Raw genomic sequence first — 25,026 nt, 5'->3', positions numbered from 1 at the left:
AACTGGAAGAGGAGAGACCATGAGCAGCCCTGGTCTGTCAGCATTCCTCCACTTTTTAAGCTCTCTAGACTGCCTGAGTCTCCTTGTGGTTTTGGTCTGCGGTATTGGGGGTTAGGAAAATAGAGGAAGAAAATGAAATTAAGTGAAACTCAACCTTGAAAGATGCAGAAATGTGTATCTGATGATGCACAAATGTTTAGTAGAAGTGAGACATTTGGAAACAACTTGTATCAAATGGGAGGTACTCAAACTGCACCTTTGAGTGGGGATAGCTGGGGATTGCATTTGCCCACAAGGCACTGTTCAGTGTCAGAAATGAAACAGGGTTTCGCTACGTGGCATTAAAACTCTTCCAAGACGTTACATCCTCCTCCTGAATATCCAGAGAGTGCAATAACCCCATTTTCTTTCAAGAGGAAACCAAAGCATGAAGTTGCTTTTCTTTAAGGAATTTTATGGCAAAAGAGAGAAAAAAGATTCTCGCTTCCTTGGGTCTCTGAGGTGGCCTTTATCCCTTCCAGAAGGTGTGGCAAGAGCACAGGACACAGTCAGCACAGGGACAGTGGCTGCAGGCTCGCACTTTGGTATGACCACTGCAATTCATTGAGCTCTTCTTTAGTGTTTTTCCCTGTCTTCCCTCCTCCTCTTTTGTCCATTTCATCATGCTCAACGCACCTACCTGCAGGTGATGCCTAAGACGCTGGGGCATTGATTATCAACACTAGCAGCAATTCTTCTGCCACAAGCCATGCCAAGAAAAACTGCTTGACCCAGAGAAGCAGCTATGGCACCAATCAGGGCAGGTGTGACAGCCATGAGAACTTCCTCAGATCCTGCAAAATTAGAAGTAAATCTTGTAGGAGTTGGCTACAAATGCTTTCTGGTATGGCTTGGCCATCAAGATCTTCCCAGAGACTGAAGGCAGGTAATGGTTGCATCCACGCTCACTTTTACTACAACTACTAGGTTGGGATTTCCAGCCTGGCGCAGTTGGTGCATGTGTCCAGGGACTTGGTACACACTGTCTCTAGTGAAACAGGCAGGCTGGCTTTCGCAGAAAGCTGCATATATGTCACTTAAGGGCTTGTTTCTTAGATTTTATAGTCCAGCTCTATAAATCAAAGAGGCTTAAAGAATCCAAGGCATTGCCCAGTAGGTAAATCTATTATCAAAAACTTGTTTTGCTTCATCTAAAGCTGCTAAAGAATTTGAATCCTGTTTGATGAATATTTTCAGGGTTCTTTTCCCAGGCTAGAATCCAAAAGCCTATAAGCAGGGTTTACTGTCTTTCTCTTCTTGCCTTTTATTCAACAGTGAACGGTAGAAGCTCACACCCAAGAAATGGGAGACCCAGGTCAAATGTGGACATGTTGGGGACGCAGGATAGAGGAGAATAAGTGGGTGCCCATTTCTTTTACTTTGAAATGTTAACTCCACAGAACAAGGTAGGCTTTAATTTCAGGAAAAAAAAGACAAAGTAATACTAGTAAAACAATGACATGTTTCTGATTAAATAAAAATATTTGTGTTCCAATTTGACCCGGACATCAGAAGGTCAGTCATTCATATAATCCTTCACCTTGCATCAAGGTCTGAAGTTATTGTCTGTTGTCTAGAAAAGGGCTGGTTAGTGTTACACCATACAAATAAAATATAAAAGGAGCTTTTATCACATGTAACATCTGATCATTTTCCAAGATACTCTAGTTCTAATTTCCTGATCCATGGTACTTTTCACTATTGATTATTAGCAGTGTGAATAATTTCAACTGCAGAATTCAGCAAAGCAAATGGCACATCTGTGTGCAGAATGAAAACAATCTCAAAAAGGGGAAAATATGCAAAGGAACTCTTCTGTCTTCACTTTTTTCCCTGTCAGTTTTTATTTTCTCCTCACTGTTACTAGAATAGCACAAGGTTTGGTCATGCCAAATCTTGGGATGCCCCAGGCACTCAAGCTTTTCTCCCATCTCCAATTTGGTCACTGTTCTAAGATGCAGAAGTAGCGATATGTACAGATTAGGTGAGAACTTCAATAGAATTAAGCATGAGTAATAATTAAACAAGGTAATAATTAAGCATGATTAAGCTGGTTTAGTTGAAATGGACCATTTAAATATCTACATTTAAACCTCAACAGCTCTTTTTATGTGGATCACCTGAGCATCTTGCCATTTCATTTGGTGTATATTTGGTGCAAAGAATTTACTTTGACCTGCCCTTTCAGCACAGCCATGACCTCATGAGGTCTAACTGAGCTGCTGAAACCAGAACCCTCTTTTTCTACTACTGATTTAGGTGCTTTCTGGGTTTGCAGAATGGCCAAGCAGGGGCTGCCCACCGGGTCTCTCTGGAGAGCCAGGCTTGATACTCTGCTGTGGGCAGCCTCACTGCCCATGTTGGCTCCCATGTTCGGACATGGTGCCTGCGGGCAGCTGGGAATATGCAGCACCGAAGCAAATCGAGTCAAGCCCATCCGGCCCTGCAGAAAGACTGCTGGAGCATTTTAGGCACGTTGCCTTTCAAATAAAGACCATGATTGTGCAATGGTGGTGTAATTATGGTGTCTCCCACAGAAGCAAGTGCAGGTAACTCAGGGCAGTCACAGCCCAGACCCTTGCACATGCCTCATGGGTGGTTTCCTCCTGGCGCACCATGGACAACAAAGCATTAATTATAGCCTTGGTCCCAGCTCCTCACCTCAGACTGTGTGTAGGGAGGACTTCGGAAATGCTCCAAACATATCAGAGATGGAATCTTCCTTTATTTTTTGCTTCTGATTTGCAGGAGTGTGATGTGGGTGGGTGGCTGGTGGAGGAGGTCATGCAGCACCATCACTGACAGCAGAAGATCTGCCAACAACTTTAACAGAGGCACCTGGTTCATGGTGACCCAGGATGGGCTGCAGGTGCCTCGCCAAGGCCCAAAGGCCACCAGCCACTTGGGGAGGTGCATATCAGATTGGCAAGTGGCAGACAATGGTGCTCAGTGGCAGGTTGCATCTCCTGGTGAGGACACTTCTGGTGATACTGTGAGATGCACATTCAGGGTTCAGGGAAAGGCATGCTCTGAAAGGGAAGCGCTGGTTTGTGTTACTTGAGACTGTGCTTAGGTGGTGCTAGAGAGTAAATTATTAAAACGTCTCTGCAATTTGGGTGTCTGGATGGGGAGCTCAGCAACATCTATCCCTAAAACATTTTGTGAAGAATGGTGACCAGGTGGACTCAACACTGCCCAATAAGTCGCATCTCACAGGACATGCCAGGGCTGCTATGTTTAAGGAAAAGGAAACTTAAATTGTTTTACCTTTTTAGTATGTTCTCAAAACTTGATTTGAAGAACAGGAGACACTCCAGTTTTATCCACTGACAAAATCCTTGCCTGAAATTTACACCAGAGGGATATCTAGAGTGATACAGTCCAAATAAAAATTCTGAGACCAAAACGTGATTTATTCATTCTTGCTCATAAGAGCACAACTGGGAAGCGGTGAGTACAGCCTGTATCCTACCTCTCCTGCTGGTCCTATTTCTTCCAACTTCCCACAAAACCCCATTCTCCTTTCTTGCCATGCACACCAGGATTGGCACCAGGCACTTGCATTGCCCTGCAAGTTGTGAGGGGGAGGAGAGCTGGGTAGGGTGGTGTTTACCTTCAGTGGAGCATGGTGAGGCTTCTCCCATATTGAATCTGCCTGCAGGAATTTGGAGCCTGCATGAGTTCCAGTATCATATTCACCTCTTGAAGGTAAGCATCCTTTCCATCTTAGTGTTTTATAGCCCTGGCATACACAGCGTTTGGATGAGGTCTCTCAGACATGGTGCTCGCTTTACGAAAAACATGTAGGACCTAGAATTTAGTCCTTCATAGCAACAGGGCCAGTGTATGATGATGTTGGACTCCATAGTGGAAGTACAGCTAGAAATTTTATATCCAACTAGCCAGTTTTAAGTTTTGCTGTTGGTTTTAATGATAGTGTGCCCATCTGACAGATATTATCTCCATTGCAAAGTTAAAAGCAAGGTCTAATGTGGCCAAACCTATGATCCATATAGCAAGCTGTAGCCCCTGTCTTTTCTACACCCTTCCCCAGCTGTGGTCTTGCCACCCTGTGGGGTTCATTTTGCGTTTCCAAGAAGGAGCTACACAACAGCACGTGCAGCTGATCAGCACGGAGCCTTGCCCAAAGCCCCAGGACTTCCTAAAGCTTCATGTGTGCACACTGACCCTCACATGCAGAGAGACCAATGCAAGACCATGACCTCAGTTTGTGTAGTGTTTCCCAGATTTGAATCACCATGATGAATTGAATGGGAGTACTCCCGTAAATCAAGTTACACATTGAATTAAAAGAAGTGCTTGGTCCTAAGGACAGCAAGCAGGGGCAGTTCATCTAGTGCTCTTGAAGGGTTTGCCCAGCCTTTGTCTACTTCAAACAGTATTTAATTTTTTTCTGTAGTTTTTACTTTTCTAAGAGGCCTTTTAGTTCTGTGAATCTAGTCTTTTCTGCAAATTTAATTTTACCTGTATATTTCTGTATCCCAGATTTCTATTCAAATGTCTAAACAGTTCTCTGAACCTGGAAGGGCTTTGGAAAATTGGTCTCTTAATGAATTGATGTAGAAACATCAATACAGCAACTGGGGAAAAAAGTTTTATATTCACTTTTTATTAATCTCTGATCCTCATTAAATGTTTGAAGTTTGATTCCTGCTTTTGGGAAAACCTACTGTAATCCTGTGGAGGAACTGTGTTTTAATTGGATGAACTGAAGGAGCCTTAAGGCAGAAATTGCATGTTGGACTTCAGCCTCATTTCCACTTTTTTCAGTCTTATTTCCAGACTGATATGTGCAAAGGTGACTTTTCTCCTGATGAGGGGATTATATAGCCAAAGCAGCTTCAGTGAGGTTGGTCTAGACCTACCCTGATGGGACTGAGCAGTAATCTTTCATAGAGTGCATGCAAGTTAGCATGAATCCATGCTAAGGTGGCATGAATTTCTTTCAGAGATGTCAGGACACAACCTCTGCATGGCCTTTGGTGACTGCAGTGGTGCTAAAGGCTATCTTTAATTTATGCCTTGCTGTTCAGGCAGCCGCCAGTGCTCATAGACATTAAAGACTTCACTTTCAGAGTAGTGTGTTATTCTCAGTGCCTGAGAACCTTGGAAAGGACACAGTTAATACAACCTGCCTACGTTCCCTCTACAGACCTGATGATTGCTTCCCATATCCTTTCTGCTTGGGTCCAGAGGGGTGGTATGAAAGCCTGTCTCTAACCAGCCACATCCATCCAAGAAGAAGCTACACACTAGTGATGCGTAAAATAACTCATTTCTGGAAACCGTATGTCTCTGTTTTATGTCCAGTGTATAACTCCCAGTCCATAAAGTGCTTCTTGCATTTACAATTAGTAACTGGGTAGTGAGGCCAAGAAACAAAAAAAAAATTTAAAAAGCCCTATCTCTGTTTCACTACCCAATGAAATGATAACAACTGCATATTAACTAATATTGAAGGTCCGGTATATATTGTATCTAACCAAGAATACTGCTACTTGGGAAAGTAGAACTGAAAGTTCCCTTTTAACACCCATAAAATTTCCACTCCTACATCCCAGTTCTCCTTTAATTAATGATGATACAGGAAAAGGAGTAAATTTATCCAACATAGACTTTTTTCTGATGTCAAAGTCAGGTTTGGGTAAGGTGGATGTTACTACTTGCTAAGCTTCTGGCCATTTTTTGGTATAGTATCATCACTCTAAGCATCCTCCAGGAGGGAATATTTCCCCATAGGAGAGAATATTCTCACTTTGAGCACCATATCTATGACTATCCTGTGCTGTGCTCCTCATTCTTGTTTCCTGTGTGTTTCTCTCTCTTTCCTGTCTGTGGCTCTTCTCCTCTTCCCTCTTGTTTCCTTGCCCGTACCAATGAACTCTTTCAAACTGGCAGGGCTCCCTACCTGTTCCTTCCTAATTCCTTCTAATATGACAATCATGAATTAGATAGTCTTTGCAATTAATTATCATAGTTAGGCTTGAAAACTTAGCATGATTAAGAGATGTGCAGAGGAATGAATCTCTGCAAAGTATCATTTCAAACTGCCCTGTTCAGTTCTGCCGCAGATCAGCCCTCAGACTGTGCTCATCACACTGTGATCTGAGCCCCGTCCAGAGCTGCATTACACGATGTACAACACAACATTGCACAGTTCAGCAAAATTGTAAAAAATGTGGGAAAGGTGGAAATTTTTCAGCTTGCTTTAGTCCCATAGTGTAAAATTTCTCTCCAATTCTGTAATGGAGTCAAGGTCTGTTATTATTGAATTGTGAACATAGGTGAACTCTGGGAGAAAATAAATACGATGTTTATATTAAAGAAAATCCTGTTGTGCCCTTTCTGCAATGCAATGCAAGTGTCACAGCTTGCAGTTGGTAGAAAGAGTTCCCAGGTTTCACTGTGGTCTTGTCTTGTTCTCCATGTTTGGAGCTCAAGGGTAACAGCAAGGCTCTGAGCATTTGTCAGCATTAAGCTAAAAGCTGTAGTGTTCACCTGGATGGTACTTGGTTGCCCATCTCCAGCTCTGAGATCAGGGCTGGAAGAAGTGCGGAACAGAAGACATCACTGGGGTTTGCCAGTCTGAACTGTGGGCTGGACATCACATGCCCGAGGGCTCCCTGAATGAATTCCTCCTTAAAAGAGAGGATAACTTTCAGAAAAGCTTCCAATTTCACTGTAGCATTTTTAGTAATGAAGAATTCTCCTCAATCCTTGGCAAATTGTTCTAATATTTAAAAGACCTTAAAAGGTCCTTAAAAGCTGAGCCTTGTGTTTGCAGTCTGAATTTGTCTAGGTTTGACTTCCAGACATTGGATCTTGTCATAAGCCCTGCCTGTGAGAGAAGACGCGTTATCAAAGTAGTGGATGATTCATCTCATCTAAATTTTGACATGACAGTGCATAGCATCACTCAGAGCTTCCTTGTAGGACAACATAAGCAATAGTCAGTTTTAGACTGTGATTAACTTGAGCTGTCTATAGACATCTGTATTAGATTGTCCATTAGTCCATACTGAAGGGCATCTTGTTTGTTCGCCCAGCTGTGCACATGATGTGGACTGCTCCTCAATGCCTACCCAGTCACTGATAAGTGCAGCTCAATAGCATAATGCCAGGAATCAACCTCACTAGAGATTCAGATACTGATGATAATTTTCTACTTGTAATTACAGTTCTGGACCTGTCAGCCACTTATTAATCCACCTAATGTACATGGCATTGATTTTGTATTCTTGTTTTTTAATCAAACTTCTGTCTGATACCCTCTCAGATGCTCCACAGGAGATGAAGTCTAAAACCATCAAGGAAAACCAAGACAATGGAAGCCTCAGGGTATCTCAGTGGATCCTGCCAGCCCAGGTGACAGTAGAGTGCTGCCCAGATGCTGGTGTTTGCTGCTTTAAGTCTGTCTACTGCAAATATTTTATCCTCTCAGCTCAGTCCCAGGTCCCAGGCCTCTGACTGTCCACTTTGCGTGCATTCCCTGGGTCTCTTTTGGAGTGAACCAACTGGTTTATTTGAAACCAAACCTCAGGTGCTATTCTGGAGAAAGTTCATTCCAGATCACTCCAAAGGTCTGAGATTGAACTAGATTTGACTCCTCCAACTTCTGCAGCCTTCCACTTCTATTCCGGAAGTCTTTGCACCCCACAGTCTGGTTGCATTCATTCTACAACTTGGCCTAAGGACCCAGGACTGCTCCAGCATGCAGAAGCATTTAGTCATATAGACGTACCTTTGAGTCCACTGGGTCCTCTCCCTGCTCCACGGAGTGACTCACCACAAGCAATGTCCAAGAGGCTCTTCGTCTCCTCTGAGTTATCTGACTAAAACCCAGTCCACCCACTCTTTTCATCTAGAAGCTCTTTTTCCCATTCCAAGAATCGTTCTGCTCATTGTCATGCAAAAAACAAAATGGTACCAGGAGCCTTGAAGACTCTTTATCAAACCCATATTCACTTAAATGATCCATGCTGTTCTGCCCTTTTTGTGCCAGCTTTTGTTAGTTTTTGTAAACACTTTCATCCAGCCAGCTAAGCTGGACCTTGGTTATCTTGGAGAATTTTTAGTCTAGATCACAGTACAACAATAAAAAAGCATAGTGTGCAGGTTTTGACTTGGGTAGAGTTAATTGTTTTTAGCGTAGCTAGTATGGGGTTGTGTTTTGGATTTGTGTGAAAACAGTGTTGATAACACAGGGATGTTTTAGTTACTGCTGAGCAGGGCTTACACAGAGTCAAGGCCTTTTCTGCTCCTCACCCCACCCCACCAGTGAGCGGGCTGGGGGTGCACAAGGAGTTGGGAGGGGACACAGCCGGGACAGCTGACCCCAACTGACCAGAGGGATATTCCACACCATATGACGTCATGCTCAGTGTATAAAGCTGGGGGAAGAAGAAGAAAGAAGGGGGGGGATGTTTGGAGTGATGGTGTTTGTCTTCCCAAGTAACCGTTAAGCGTGATGGAGCCCTGCTTTCCTGGAGACGGCTGAACCCCTGCCTGCCCATGGGAAGGAGTGAATTAATCCCGTGTTTTGCTTTGCTTGCGTGTGCAGCTTTTGCTTTACCTATTAAACTGTCTTTATCTCAACCCCTGAGTTTTCTCACTTTTACTCTTCTAATTCTCTCCCCCATCCCACAACAGGGAGTGAGTGAGAAGCTGTGTGGGGCTTAGTTGCCAGCTGGGGTTAAACCACGACACATAGTTTTATGATAATGTCAAATGACAACTTGATAGGATTTAGCTTTTGATATTACCTGTGACTAAAGTGAGAACATATCTGAAAAGAGCCCCAGTCCAGCCCACCAAAGGGATTCTGCTGCTGAAGAATCTTTGATCCTGCTGTGAGACTGGCATTGTGCTCTTCCAGGGTCACAAAATCACAGAGCAGCTGAGGTGGGAAGGCACCTCTGGAAATTGTTTAGTCCAGCCTCCTGCTCTGAGCAGGGTTAGCAAGAGCAGGTTGCTCAGACCTGTTTCCAGTTGGCTTTGGTATCTCCAAGGATGGAATGGGTGACCTGTTCCAGTGCCTGATCACACTCAGAATGAAAAAGACTTTTCTTATGGATTATCCTGTGTTTCAGTTTGTGCCCATTGCCTCTTGTCCTCTCACTGGGCACCACTGAGAAGAGTTTGGCTCTGTCTTCTTTTTTTCCCTCCACTTCAGGTATTTATATGCATTGATAAGATCCCTGAGGCTTTTTTCCTTCAGGCTGAACCGTCCCAACTTTCTCAGCCTCTTGTCATATGAAAGATGTTCCAAACCCTTGATCGTCTTCATAGTCCTTCAGGGGACTGTTTCCAGTAAGTCCATGTCTCTCTTAGAATCATAGAATTGTTAAGGTTGGAAAAGACCCTTAAGATCATCAAGTCCAACCAATAACCTATCACTGCCAAGTCCACCACTAAAGCATTTCCCTAAGCACCACATCTACATGTCTTTTCAATACTTCCCTGGACAGCCTGTTCCAACGCTTCACAACCTTTTTGGTGAAGAAACTTTTCCTAATATCCAACCTAAACCTCCCCTGGCACAACTTGAGGTCAATTCCTCTTGCCTATCTCTTGTTACTTTTACTGGGCAGCCCAGCACTGCACACAGCGCTCCAGATGTGCCTCACCAGGGCTGCATGGAGGGGAAGGGTCATGTCCCTCGACCTACTGGCAATGCTCTGCTTAATGCAGCCCAGGAGGCTGTTGGCATTTTTCTTCACAAGGGCGCATTGCTGGCTCATGGTCAGCTTGCTGGCAACCAGGACCCCCAGGTCATTTTCTGCAAAGCTGCTCTGAAGCTTGTTGATTCCCAGCCTGTCCTGCTGCCTGGGGTTATCCCTCCCCAGGTGCAGGACTTTGCATTTCCCTTTGCTGAGCTTCATGAGGTTCCTGTCAGCCCATTTCTCCAGCCTGTCCAGGTCCCTCTGGATGGCAGTGCATCCATCTGCTATATCAGCCACTCCTCCTGGTCTTGTATTTGCAAATTTTCTGAATGTGCACTGTGCCCCAACACTAAGGCCATTAATGAAGATGTTAAACAGTAATGGTCCCAGCATCAAACCCTGGGGTACCCCACTTGTGACTGGCATCCAGCTGGACCCTGTGCTGAGAATCACTGACCTCTGAGCCTTGCAGTTCAGCCACTTTTCAGTCCACTTCGCTGTCCACTTGTCTAACCTATACTTCATCAGTTTGCTTGTGAGGATTTCGTTAGAGACAGTGTCAAAAGCCTTGCTAAAGCAAAGATAAACAGAATACTGTCTGCCTCTGAGGTGGTTTACTGCTGAAGAAAGACATTTCCCAGCGGACTTAACAAAAACTTTAGCTATACATTGTTTGGGATGTTAATACTTTTGAGTCTGATAATGGAATTACTTCAGTTCACATTTTTCCCTTTTTTGATTATTCTGGACAGCCCAAATCCCAGTCACAAAAATGATCCTGGCCCCTACCGGGGGAGGGGGGGGGGAGAGAAACCCATGCTTTGCATCAGCAGCATTGCCATCCCTAGGGATGATGGATTGCCTAGAAGTTTTAAAGATCAGCAAAGCAAGCTCGGTTTTTTTCTGGATATACAAATGTCCTGTTGTGGGAGATGAATGCCTTTGAATTCGTCCCTAGTTGTAGGAGCGCAGAAGTCAGTGGTGATCTAGAGCAGGAAAAGTTATTAGAAAACTGAAAAGCTCTGCTAGCTGAGCTGATGTATTTGCCAGCAGAGGTTGTAGTAAAGTCTGCAAACTGTGAGGGAAGATCGATGTGTGGCATGTGGGATAAAGTCAGTGAGCATGGCATGTGTGTGGAAATGATGAGAGCATCACCCTGGCCCCATGCAGCTCATTGCTCACACAGAACTATCTCCCTGACAGTGCTAGAAATGTCTGGCAAACCTGAGCGTGTTTCTTTGCTTTCTTGCTGGATGCCAGCTGTTATTCCAGTGAGGAGACATTTAGGAAATCCTAAAAATAAGCATAAGTGAGAAGGGGAAGAGATGCAGATTTCCCTTCAGAAATGTTATGTTCCTATTTTTCTCATCTGCGTAAACGAGACATCCAAAGATGCCTGCTGTGGATCCTATGAGATGCTCAGAACTCACTGCAAACCAAATGCTTCCCAAATTGCAGGTCTTTTTTTTTTTTCTTTAACTAGACACGACAGATAGGGTATTATTAACCTCAAAAATGCCAGAAACAGGTAGCAGCTGTCTGGGCTGGGAAAAGTTAATGAGAACTGGAACTGTACACAGTCATTGGCATGGACACATTGAGGAGGCAAATGAGGTAAATCCACAAGTGGAAGGGTACACTGAGACCCTCCAGTGCATAAGCAAATTTTTTATAAAGAGGGGCAAGGAAAAAAAAATGAATACTGGACTGGAGGCAGTAACCTGTGAGAGGAATGATTTCATGGGAGCTGGGTCATTATCCCCCATGCTGGCAACACCTCAAGGACTTTGGGTGTGCTGGACTGGAACAACTAGGAATTTTGTCATTAAGTATAGGCCAGAATTGCTTTTATATTTATTTTACTTGCAGCTAATTGCTTTCAAAACTTTGCCTGACCTTGATGAATGTTTTCTTTTTAAGCTTGCTGGGGGATGTTCTGAGGAGGGAGTCATATAAGGATGGAAAATGGTAAACATTCAGGAGAGTTACAGTAATTGTGTCTTTGCCGTTTTCATCTCTCCACGCAAAGCAGAGAGTGTTTTAGTGGTATGAAATTCAGAGAAGCTTTGTAAGGGCAAAGTGTCCCTGCTGAGTATGCCAGATACCCCTTACAGTGCTAAAGCTTTCCTATTTGAAGTCATTCTGCGGTGACTCTGGATGGTGGTGTGATGGTGGTGGTGATGCTCTTCAGCAACGTCCTACCCCAGAGTGCTGTCCTTTGACGCGGTGGATCTAGTGCCTGCCAGGCCAAGTGCGTAAGCATGGAAAGGCTTTAATATCAAACTTCATGACTCTGCAGGGGAACGGCAGGAGAAAATGGGCACAGCGGTGTGGAGAAAACCTATCTCTAGATGTAGTCATTTGCCTTTCAGAGCCACTAGGTGGGATGGCTGGTGAGTGGGATGCTGACCCTGACACGGTGACACTGGAGTTTCACTCTTATCCAGGCCATGCAGCATGTCTGTGCCCTGCAAGTGCACTAAGCCAGCTTTGGTCTGCTCCACACAGAGGGCCATATAGGTCCCCAAACTAGGTCATCCCTAAATCTTCCAGGGGAGTATGCTTGGATCAGCATACAGTAACTGAGATTTAACAACAGTCCAGTTCTTCTGGAGCTATGGTAATGATAGCTTTGGTGTCTCCCTTAGCTAAGCACAACCTCACATGCTCCCACTTAAGTCACTGGGGTGTGAAAGACTTCAGTGGGTGACTGCCTAGGGCTATAGCTAATGGTAACACTTTTAATTTTCTAAACAATTTTTTTTTCCCTTTTCTAGACACGTTATAACTAATATTTCAGGACAGTCTCTAGAGATACAAGAAGGAATTTCTGGTCTTGGTTTACAAAGCAGATCAACAGAACTGCTGTGCACAGGAAGTTGTGTGTCCAGGTGTTTACTAACACAAGGGCAAAGCGTAAAGTTGTGTGATATTGTTCTGATGAGGAGCAGAATCTTCACCTTGCTGAGGATGGATATTTTAAAGGAGGTGGATGCTCCCTTTGGGGAGTAGAGTCATCAAAGCTGTATCTAGAGCTTAGGGCTGCCAGTTCTTCTCCCAAGCCACTGCACTTGCCTTGGTACAGTTCAGAGTGACACATGGCTCCTCGCTGAGCTTGCTGCAGCTGTGCAATGTGGCACCAGCAGTTTCTCACCTTGCGCATGCACAGCAGGGTGTTCAGCACACGCTGGAAGCAATTCGTATTGTTTTTACCCTCAGCAGCTCAGCTGGCTGTCAGGGTTTCTCTGCTGTGGGGTATTTTGGATATGTCAGTAAATATCTTCCTTCCAACAGTGCCAGGTGTTTCCATGCGCAGAAGCTTGCACAGCCACTTTGTAAAGGTTTTGTGGTGAGGGGCTGCCCAGAGCGTGGGTCCTGCTGGTGGTTGTGGATGGATTACAACTTACCCCTGGTGAGCCACTGCACAGCTGCTGAGGGAAGTATAAAATGACACCTATCTGTAAGCCATCACTGCAGGATCTTTCTGAATCTTTATTTCAGCACCCATCTTAACAATCCAGCCCACTGTGGAATGGTCTTGGTCCATCAGACTTCAGGCTAGAGGCCAAATTCACTAGTTAGCTTTTCTTCTGATGCATTGAACATTTATGCCAACAAGGTATCAGAGGCTTCTCTGTACAGACCTGGTGGCTTGAATCTTTTGGGATCTTGCCCTCAGGATTTCATGTTCCTGCAGGCAGGTTCAGGATCTGTTTCCAGCACCTTTCTGTCATTACACTCCTCTGAGTTCTCACACACCAGTTTGTGTATGTGTCCCACACCATTCCACCACTGTGCTTGGGTAATACCTTCACATGAATTATTTAACCAGGTCTTTTAGAGAAGACTCATTCAAGAGTGTCTCTGGCACCTCCATTTTTCCAGCTGGTTGAGTTTTTGTAAATAGTGGCTGTGTAAAACTTTCTTATCCAGTAATTAAGGCCTCCTGCTTCATCTTGGTCATCTGCTTCTGCCGTACCAAGTCATATGAGAGGGGATGCCCTCTCTTCAGCCACGTGGCTGCAGACTGGCTGTGCGGCCTGAGACCGTGATTGGGGGAAGCATATACAAAAGTTTTTGTGGTATCAAGGAAAGCTTTGTAAAGCATACAAAGAATGGTGCAGAACCGATGTTACTGCTGGATTGCTGTGGTGGTTGCACTACATTCAGTAATCTGTGCTTCTATAGGTTTGATGCACTCCCCAGGAACAATCATGCTAAAATTCTAGCTGTTGTAATGGTGTCGTGGTTTAACCTCAGCAACTAAGCCCCACACAGCCACTCACTCGCTCCCCCCCTGCCAGTGGGCTGGGGGAGAGAATTAGAAGAGTAAAAGTGAGAAAACTCAGGGGTTGAGATAAAGACAGTTTAATAGGTAAAGCAAAAGCTGCACATGCAAGCAAAGCAAAACACGGGATTAATTCACTCCTTCCCATGGGCAGGCAGGGGTTCAGCCGTCTCCAGGAAAGCAGGGCTCCATCACGCTTAACGGTTACTTGGGAAGACAAACATCATCACTCCAAACATCCCCCCCCTTCTTTCTTCTTCTTCCCCCAGCTTTATACACTGAGCATGACATCATATGGTGTGGAATATCCCTCTGGTCAGTTGGGGTCAGCTGTCCCAGCTGTGTCCCCTCCCAACTCCTTGTGCACCCCAGCCTGCTCACTGGTGGGGTGGGGTGAGGAGCAGAAAAGGCCTTGACTCTGTGTAAGCCCTGCTCAGCAGTAACTAAAACATCCCTGTGTTATCAACACTGTTTTCACACAAAACCAAAACAGCTCCCCACTAGCTACTCTGAGACAATTAGCTCTACCCCAGCCAAGACCAGCACAAATGGGAGCAGGTTTGCTCACCTTTTTTTTCTTTAATCAAGAATACCCAATCTGTTAAATATTAGTTTGTCTCCTTTGTGGTGAGAAAAGTATTTGGCTTGAGAATGTCATAAATGTTGGAGCATGATTTGTAGTCTTGCTTTAGGGTGGGGTACCAGGGGCACCCTGAAGCAAACACTGCTGGGGCCCAAGGTGCCCCATGGTCATGACCACAAGATCATGCTCCATCACCACGCGCCTTTAATCACTGGAGACTTCGAGCTCACACATTCTCCTTGGATGAACAGAGTGCGTCTTTATTACCCTGTGTGGACTTTAAATAATTCATTACTGAAGAAAGCAAAGGGAAGAGCAATGCTGTTTGTGCCATACGCTAATTGCTGAAATGCACCGTGACCTTTCAAATGAGGCTATTCAAGCTATTCTTTTCTAGAGCAACTGTTGGCGAACCCATCTGTTTCTCCATCTGCTGCAGGGGGATCAGGGTGCTGGTTACCCCCATGATATTGCAAACATCCCACCTGCGGGGAAGGAGGTTTCTCTGAAACAAAACCACAGGCAGGTAAGAAACAACAACAATCGTCCCCAAGGTGAGAAGCATGGTGAATGTTTTAAAGGGGAAGAGCTGACTGTAGGTCCCATTCACCAGGGAGCAGGATGAGTAGCAGATGATGGGGGGGATGTTCAGGGCAGGCTCCCCTGCCAGCAGTCTCATGAGGAGCCCAACCAAGAAGCCAGCAGCCGAGCCATAGGTGTTGGTGCTGGGAATGAAAAGGGCACAGCAGAGCTGGGGGAAGAGCAGGGCATATACCAGCTCCCCACTGAGGAACCAGAGGTCATAGACAGAGCTGGAGTAAAAAGCCAGACCAGCAGCCCCGGCCCCAAACACCAGCATGGAGGTCCTCATAGCCCATAAGACTTCCATCTCCATAGCCTGTAAAAGAGAGATCATAGTATTACAGACAGGGCGTTTACTGGTGGGGTAACCAGCACTTCCCTGTCCTGGGCTGGTTCTCACCAAGCCCTCACTGCCTTCAGGCAGTGCTTGCCACCAGCAGCTGTCCAAGCCAGGCACCCCTGGAGATGGAGCTGCCCTCTGTAATTTTAAGGGTTATGGGTTTATGCTGTTTCTGTTAATATCCTAGTCCAAATTTTACACCAGTCATTTTATAAAGAGTAAAGTTCACCAGTGTGGGTATTTGTATCCCTGCCAAGGATATGAACACCCCTGACCTATGTTTGAAGCTCTGGCTCCAGGACTCAGTTCAGCAGCTGAAGGACAGACACCTCTAATCACAGAACTGGAATTGAAACAGTCTTGAAACAAAAGCACCTTTTCTGACACCAAAACTACTGAATGCTGAACCAAGTACCTTTTTCCTCAGGATTTTCCTGTAGATATTGTGAGTGAACATGGAACTGGCAGAGAGAAGAGCTGAATCTGCAGAAGACATTGTGGCAGCAGCGATGGCTCCCAAACCAGCAATGGAGATGTATGCTGGGCAGAGATAGTGTAAAACGAGTGGCAGTATCATCGCTGATTCCCCTCTCTCGAGTGGACTTGGAAGACCATAGCTTGTCTGGTTCCAGTCTTTAAAACAGAACAACAAAAAGTCACAACAAACCCTTCATTGACATCTCTGCTGTCTTTGAAGCTGCCTTTCCACAGGGAGCAGTCACAGCAGGGCTAAGGACTGAGATCCACTTGGTATTTTAGGACTTGGATTAATTTTTTGGATTCTCTTATGGTCTCTTGTGATTCCCCTTAGCATGCTGCAGCTCTCACTAGATGAAAGATTTTCCTTTTCTCCAGTAGCATCTATAGAAATAGCTGTGCTTTGTGTGTTTCCAGAACTGCGACAGTTAAAGGTCAACCTTCTAGACCCTGCTTGTGAGAAGGGAGTTTTGCTGTGATGCCCCTAGTGACAGATGAATTAATGAGTTCAACTGATTTCTTTAAACGTTCAGTGATCTGGCTGCTCTTTAACCCTTGCTCACAGCCAACACAGGACTGATCCCTGGGCAGGGCTTCTGAGTTTACAGAACTGAACTTCTTGATTCCTTCAAGCAGGTTTTCTTCAGAGCCTTATTAACAATCTGTAGTAATATTGCTAGGTCTTACATGCAGAAGGCATTAACAGAAGCAAGCATAAGATTTATTGGAAAACAGGATTATACAGGGTTTTACAAGTCTGCCTTTGTCTTTTCTCAACACTAGGTCCATGAAAAGCCATTTCATCATAATGAAAGAGCTTTAAACAGGTTTGGGGTTGTTTAAATGTCTCTAGGTAGTTATGCACTGAACTTGAGAGGGCTCCACATTTCTGGTACAGACCACCTAGCTTGGTGGCCAGGGCTACGCTTTTAGGCACACAGGGCCAGGTAATTTGAAGTCTGAATCAGGACTTCTTTAGATCCCATTTTAATCACCTTTGACAAAAACATCTTCATTATTCAGAGACAAACAGTTTTACCTGTTGATGCTGCAACTGCACCAATGAGCACAGACGGGATGGCCATTGAAAAGCACCCAAGTCCAGAGAGGTAGGAGATGAGCCTTGCCTGTCCTGGCGAGGCAGCGGAGAGCACTCTTTGGAAGTAAGTTTGCCACGGGATGCTCCCAAGCACCTGAAACATTCAGATGTTACCAGTGGTACCCACCAGGCTGCTCGCTGCTGTAGGGCATCATCCATCCATTCAGATGGATGATAATCTTTACTGTAATAAAACTCTCATCTCAAGTGCATAAACATAGCCCAGTTTTAACTATTGAGGATGATATTTCTGATGGTTGAGGGTGTCCTTTTCCTTGACTTTTATTGTGATGGATGTGAAATGTTGAGCAAAACAGGTTAATGATTTGGCAGACTGAGAAAGGTGAAAAAGTTTACTTGGCATAGTTAAACAGGCACAGAAGAAGGAAAAGAGAATAAGAGTTTTCCAGGGATGCAACTTTTGTAAAAAATCTACCCAAACTTAGCTAGAGTATAATCTAAAATTAAAATTAAAGACACCATGCCCATTTTCTTAGCAGGCAAATTTCATCAGATAAAATCTGAATTCTGTCCTCACCAAACAAGATTAAGCTTCCTTGTGTCCCTATTACCAGTCTAGCAAGAGCATAACAACCTCCTGTAGTCTTGGCTGTATTGATAGCTCAAAAGTTGAGTTGTGCAGTGGAGCCAATGGCACCATGCTTGCTGATGACCTGCAGGTGAGTAATTTTAAAATTGTTTTCAAATAGGGGGAATTTTACATAAGTATGTTAAGAACACACTATTGAGGCTGCAAGACCGACCTCTCAAAAGGTAGGAGATGCCTCATTTAGGTGCCAGGAGTGGAACTAGTTGCCTGGATGGTCTTAACTCAAGAGGTACATTCCTTCATGTGGGTAAAGGATGGAGTGTCCCTACCGCTTCTTTCCATCCCACAGCTGAGCCCTGGATCGCCCCGGTCCATTCACTGTGCTGCAGAGTGGTTGAGAGAAGGCTTTACACATCATCCTCCCCTGCCAACTGTGCAATGTAGGGCTCCTAGCTGAAAGAACCCTCAAGTTTTCCAGACAGGAAGTCCCTGCACAATCCCTTCTCCCAGCCACCTGTCCAAGAAATACTCCATACCAGGTAGAAGAAGTCATCCAGCCACCTTCCAAGAAATTGGTTTTCTATCTTCCCAGTCCAAGGGTCTTGGTAAGATTGATGAGTTGCAGTGTAATAAATGCTTTCCGTTGCAGAGTTCACCAGGGCAAAGGGGATACAGACCCACTAGGATAGAAACGGAAATAATTAACCATTTCCCCAGGGTCCTTGTTCTTGGAGATTTTATTCATATATCAAAATTAAGGTAGATATAGAACATAAGATTAAACATAAGATTAAACCCAGACTAAGAGTCTTCCTTTCCCCCCTTCCTTACTCTAAATCTACATGTTTCTGGTTCATGGCATCATCAAGAACACGAGTCTGTAATTTAGGTTAGTTGGTGCTTTCAGTAGACAGATCTCTCTCCTTTCCAGCCAAGATTGTTCTGGTCAGGTTCTGCAGACCTTACTTGTAAGCAGCCACATTCAGCCAGCAAGGGCAATAGCTTGTGTAAGCTCTGCCTGAAATGCATAAGGACTGTAAGATGTTTCAGGAGACCTGTTCTCATGAAGAGGAACTGGAGGAAGGGCCAGTATTAGTGGAGTTATTTTTGGTCTGAGACATACTGAAAAGAAAAGCAGGATTATTTTTCCCTGTAGTTAGGAAATTGGTAACAAAGAAATGCACAGAACTTGCCAGGCTGAGGGTAATGAAAACCAGCTGGATGACATCTGTGTATGCAACAGAGTAGAGGCCTCCCAGTAGAGTGTAGAGTATGACAGTGCATGCTGAGATGATGATAGCCAAAGAACCTTCAATATCCAAGATGACCCTCATTGTTGCTCCTGCAGACAAGGACAGTGGTCAAGTATTTGAAGACAGATTTCATATGTGGAGAATACAGAATAAATAAGGATGGTCTACAGAGAGTGAGCAGAGTGAGGACTCAGGAGAGCCCATGTTCCCTTTCTGCTCTTGCTGCTACCTTGCTGCGTGGCCTTTGCTGAGGCACTTTGCCTTTTTACAGCTGCTCCTGCACAGGCAAGGGTAAGGTACTAACTCATATTGCCAGACCTCTCTATTATAACATCATGAATATATACCACTGTAATTTGTTTTAAACCTAAAAACCTGTTTTCCAGAAATAACAAATGCTTGTGTATGTCTCACAAGAGCACACATGAAGCACAACTTTCCACAGTTTAGTCCAACACAGTTCCCAAATGTGTATTATACTCTGATAGTTGTGCCACATGACCTTTAACAAATATAACAGCAAAGTAAGTATTTACCCAGGGATGCCAGGATAGCTGCAAACCAGAACACCTCTCCCAGTAGCAGTGGAATGAAGAGTAAGCTTCCCATCACGTTTCCATAAGTTTCTTGAAGGGGATCCATCACTGTCACATAATTCTTGGATCTCATTGGATTTACAAAGAAGAAACCACCTATCAGAAGTGATGACATTTTGGTAGAATTTTACATGTATTATATTCCAGGAAAAATGTAAGAATACTATGGTATTTGGGTATCAGACCCATACAGTGAGTGTGGAATTCATTCATAATGGATCCTAGAGAATGATGCAGCCAACAAGACACCAAGGCCTCAATTCACTTGCCCAAATATGGGGTTTAATCCATCTGAGAGGTCCCAGGTTATAAAGGGCATCTGCCTACAGCTGACAGATATGACCCTCCACTTTTGGCATACTTGCATGTTTCTGGAGTGGCTATTGGAGGCCAGGTAGGACCCCCTAGGGCACCCCCAAAGGCATAAGATACCTGTCTGACTGTAACAGGAACTTAGCTCAGAGGACACCCACATATAGTCTCCTGTCCAGCTCCAATGACCTACCAAACTGAGACACAAAGTTTTCTGAAATGCTTCCTGTGGAAAAAATCAGTAGGCAGAGTGAGGCATTGAAGACAAATATTTGGCTAAAAAAGAGACAAATTTTTGTTGTGATGCAACATGTTGATATAAGTTCCTTTTCTGGTTACATTTTCTTTTTGGTGGCTTCTTTGTCTCTTCCCGGAGCTATATTGTTTTAATCTGCACATCAAGCTGAGTCCCACCCACCTTCATCTAAATATTAGACTCCAGACGTACAGTCGTCTCATTAAAACCAAAGAATACGTATTGTGCCTAACCCTGAAACCAACAGGACTGCTTGTCTGGGCACTGCTGACCTGAGTAAAGATTGCAGGATCAGACCTGCACTCCTCAGTTTCATTAGTAAGAATTACTCACATAAGAAATGCTGGCAGTATATTTCCAAGCCTGATTCATATTCATGTCAGTTTGACTCTTTTCTCTGACTTGGGAATAAAGTTTATCGTTCTTTTAGAAATTCCTGTGCAAGGTCTGCACAGTTCTCCTTGCTTTAGTCATCCTGTATCCCTAGAGAGTTATGGTATAGCTCAGTGTCAACTGGAAGAACCTTTGGTCTTGGCAAGACTGCTGAACCTAAGTGTGTGTCCAATAATTCTTGGAATTAGAAATGGCAACTTAGGTATAGGACACTGCAAACTTAGCTTAGTTTCAATAAAATAGGGACCAGCTGTAAAGTGGGATAAGCTGGATGCACTACAAATTCATCCTGAGATGACACTACTCAAAAGAATGCAATTTGGTGGAAAAATCAAGATAGTATTATTTCAACACACAGAAATGTTAAAGAAAATATTAAGATGATACTAATACTTTCAATAGTCTGTGAATAAGAGATCATGGTTAAAAAAAAAAGCAACATGCACATAGCCACATGCTTCTAAAATTCTCAGATAAGACTTTTGTCCTATAAATTGCACCAAGCAGGCAAAACTCTACACGAGCTCCAAGCTACCCCAATTTCTTATGTTCCAGTTTAGAGGACAGCATTCTAAATGCTTATTCTGGATCTATAGGAGACTGAAGAAACAAAAACACCTTTAAAATGTACTCTATACTCTGTTACTCATCGTAATATACTCATATGATTTATTTTTTTTAAAGCTTATGTGTCCTGATTACGTGAATTATTTACCAATAGCAAGGGACAAGGCAAATCCCACAGGTGCCTGGACCCACAGTAGTCCTTTTGAAGGCAGGTAGACGATTTCAGCTGTGCCATTGATATATGCTCCTCCGACCCAGGTGGCTATAAACATGGAAAATGGAAAGGTAAGAACTGCGATACATACTCTCAACTAGTCTTGTAGAACACTCTGAGAGCTTGTAAACCTTTTTCTCATATAAATATTTAATCACACTTCTATTTTCTTTACAGAGTTTTCTCCCATACTGAGATGTGCTGCTGTGTACAGGTAACAGTATTAGAATTTCACCCTAAATGATTTCCCAGATTCAAGAATGAATATCTGTGTGTGCATGGAAAACCTCAATATTTAAACATTTAGAGGCAATTTGAATATACTAGTTTTTAATGTCATTTTTCTCAGTGGAAGACTTTTGCTAGAGCAAACAGACTTGCCTTTTTTATTCTGCCATGGCTGATAGACCACCCTTCATGAGCACTACTTACACAGTCTAAGAAAATAGACGGTAGGAAAAAAACCTACAAGCAGGCATTGCAGTCAGAATACAAACCTGCAACACAGGCTTAAGTGTCTTAGCCAGGCAAATACCACTTGGGGAAGTCTTCACAAAAAAACAGGACAGGGGAACAAATTTCAGATGGTGCCAGGCAGCAAGGACAGAAAAGGGGAGCAGAGGGCAGCAGTCATTGGGGAAATATTTTCTCTTTGGATAGAGGACAATTCTCACCATGAGTAGCAAGTAATTCCACAAAGAACTGGCTTGTTCCAGGAGTAAAATTTTTCTGTTATGCTGGATAACAGAAACTGGCTCAAGATTAAGACCACAGTCCTCCAGTGAAAAGTGTTATATTCTTCAGTCACTCTTAAATTAAACTCTTTAACTCTTAACTAAACTCTTAAATTAATCTCTTTAATTTAAAAGAATCTACATAAACATTACGTTCTGCTCATTGTGAAGAGGTTTGGAAGAATCCATCCCAAAATGATTCATGAAACCATACTCCTTTAAAGCCACACTTAGGTAAATCTGCCCTGACATTAAAGGAGTGCACCTGCTTTCAAAGACAAGTCCCCAGATTTATGTAATGCATGCATTTTAAGTGGAATTTTTAAAAGTCCTTTGAGAAAACTTACCTGTTGCAGTAAACAGTCCAATGAAAACATTTATATTCCTGCCTCCAACTATGGCCATTTCAGTTGGGTTTCTGTTCTGCTGGTCCTTTTTGCTTTTCCAAGAAGCCCAAATTCCAGTAGCTAAAGTTAATGTAAAAAACACAATCAAAGATACTAAGCCTGGTACATTTAAAGCCATTTTCTGTTGCTTAATTTAGATCATAGAGAGGAATAATGGCTTGATGATAATATTCTTTGATCAAGTCCACAATCAGAAAAAAAATAGAAAAAAATCAGAAAAAGTAGTGCCGCCTTGTAAAGAAACTATTAGTTTGCTGTACTTTGTAAGGAAAGGTGCCGTATGAGACAGACCCATAAACACAAAAGTCTTGAGAATTGGATGCAGAGTCTGTCTTTGGAGGACTACTGGCAATTCTTCAGTCTTCCCCCTTCTTCAGAACATATATAAACTTGTTTTTCTGGGAAGCAGAGATTAAGACATTAGGAATTAGTGTTGATAAGAGCAATGGAGCACTGGTGTGAGGGGTAATACAAGCATGGCTTAAAGGAGGGGAAATGTTATATTTTGTCTGATATGCAATGGTATGAAAATAATCTCTATTTCTCTAGGTTCTAGGCACAAGGCTAATGCAGAAGATAGGACTAAGAATTTGTCTGTTTAAAGTTGACTGAACTAAACCCACAGTAATAATCAAAATAAACCTAGGAAACAGTAAAAGATTTACCACTGATCAGCTGAAGGAGCTGCACGCTGATATTCAAAGCAAGTGCATAATCATTTCACCGCTGGAAACAGGCAGGAGAGCAAGGGGTTGTTAGACTCTGCAATAAAATTACAGGAAAGATACAGACTTTTTTAAACTGCTTTGTGAAGCTCCCTTTAAACAGACATAATTCTGAGAAAAACTCATATATGTGTTAGGGAATTAAGTCAGTTATATTTATTATAGAGTTGCCATACTGATATCTTTTTAGTTGCCCTGTGAATCTTTTTCATCTGTCCAACCAACTCTATGTAAAAACTGCCTGATTCAGGACACATGTTTGGCTTTCCTGGATACTCACATTCATCTGTGGAGCGGGTAGCTCCTTTCCATGTGGAAATCACAGATTTCTTCTTCACAGATGCACTATGAGCAGGAGTTTAAAAGCCCAAATCTTTAGGAAGGGTTTCTGCAGTGTGCTGTCTCTTGCAGACAGCGAGGAGTAGCTGTCCATGGAAATGACAGTGCCACAGGTTAAGCATGTCCAACGGGCAGGTCATGGTAGGACCACAAGGGCACATGGGCAATGGCCATGGGAAGAAGCAGGGAGAGGTGCAGGAACCCCATGTTTTCTGTGTCACCTCTCTGCACAAGGGAAAATAAAGGTTTTGGTAAGTTATGCAGTGGTTTGGTGGGAAGGCTGTATAAGAAGTGTTTAAAAAAATGTGAAAATTTAAAAAGATTAAAAAGTGTGACATCCAGATGATTATTTATCCTGCCTTAGGAGAAATATTCATTTTATATTTAAAATCAAAAGCTATTTTGACTGAGTAAGGGGTTTTAACTTTGACCCGTTTATTTATGTACAACAAGGGACACTGCATTTTACAGGCACTTTTTCTGGGTGGTAATTAGAAGCACTGCCTTCCATCTTAAATGTACCTGCTACACAGTTGTAAGAACTGCAGCTACTACTTGGCACCACTGGTTTCTCTGGGTTGCCTTCCTGCTCAAAATGGGATGTTTCAAAAACTTTTAAAAGACTGTTTACACAAGGACACACACTTAAGCTGTTTTCTGTGAACAAATGTTTTGCAGCACGTTTCCTAGGCAGGAACAGAAAACAGAAGGTGCATGTGGCTGAAGGTGCACGCAGCTGGGTCTCAGCCTGCTCTGCAGCCAGGCACTCCTGGGAGAAAATGCCTGGTGTTACATCCTTTATGTGGGGTCAGCTAAATTCAACATGCCCAAAGCAAGATTTGAATTTGTTCTTTGACATCTGGAGACACCGTCTGGACTGACTGCTTTTTATCACCTCTTGAAAAAAAACACCCAGTAAAAAGCAGCAGGCATAAAAATCTGCAGGGAAACTTCATTTAGAGACCCAGAGGGATGGAGGGCAGATGTGATAGGACAAAAAGTAAATGAAAACATCACATGATGGGATGAAGGAGACTTAGAGAAAAAGTATGTGTAAGGTAGTTTATCTAAAGCTGGAGTGGTTTTAATGATATACAGTGCATGGAAGAAGGATTGTAAAAGCATGAGGTTGTATCAAGACCAATTCCTCACTGAAACTGTTGTGCTCTTTTGCCACTGGATGACTCTCAGCTAATGCATCAATTAAAAAAAAAAAAAAAATGAAATCTCACTAATGGAGGGATGTTTGAGGTGGGCTTCACCTCCCCATCCATGATGGAGGGCTGCATCTTTGGATGCCAGCTGCTGCACTGCTCACTTCAACATCCCTGCGTAACCCATGGGGAGAAATATACCATTTTAGGAGGTGATTCACTGACCTAGTTTAGGTCCTGTGAGGCAGGACAGGGTGAGGGTAGATCTCAGTCTGCTGGACTCAGGGCTTCTTTTAAGAGTAGTGTCACTGTACCCAGTAGATGTTTCAGGGCTTGATTCTGATGCTCACATAGAGATGGCTGGTGCCACCTGAGATGCTCTAAAGACTCTGAGATGTCCACAAGGGCAAGCAGACATTACAGAGCCCCTGTGGG

The 25,026-nt window shown here is 43.6% G+C and overlaps 1 protein-coding gene across 1 annotated transcript; it reads right to left on the bottom strand.

Annotated features, from left to right (window-relative positions):
• Positions 1-14,957: 14,957 nt before the first annotated feature.
• LOC104045829 (high affinity choline transporter 1) lies at positions 14,958-22,725 on the bottom strand. Its single transcript, XM_009505867.2, has 8 exons — positions 22,314-22,725; positions 21,167-21,280; positions 19,431-19,586; positions 18,835-18,983; positions 18,178-18,321; positions 17,032-17,185; positions 15,931-16,148; positions 14,958-15,491 (listed from the first exon to the last, which is right to left on the bottom strand). Exons 1-8 carry the CDS (start codon positions 22,489-22,491, stop codon positions 14,958-14,960), a joined length of 1,647 nt encoding a protein of 548 aa, XP_009504162.2. The 5' UTR covers positions 22,492-22,725.
• Positions 22,726-25,026: the final 2,301 nt, after the last annotated feature.

The sequence above is a fragment of the Phalacrocorax carbo genome, chromosome 1, assembly GCF_963921805.1.
Source record: "Phalacrocorax carbo chromosome 1, bPhaCar2.1, whole genome shotgun sequence".
In the NCBI taxonomy this organism is placed as follows: Eukaryota; Metazoa; Chordata; class Aves; order Suliformes; family Phalacrocoracidae; genus Phalacrocorax; species Phalacrocorax carbo.
Note: the sequence above shows the minus strand (reverse complement) of the source record. Positions and strands in the feature narration are given on the sequence as shown.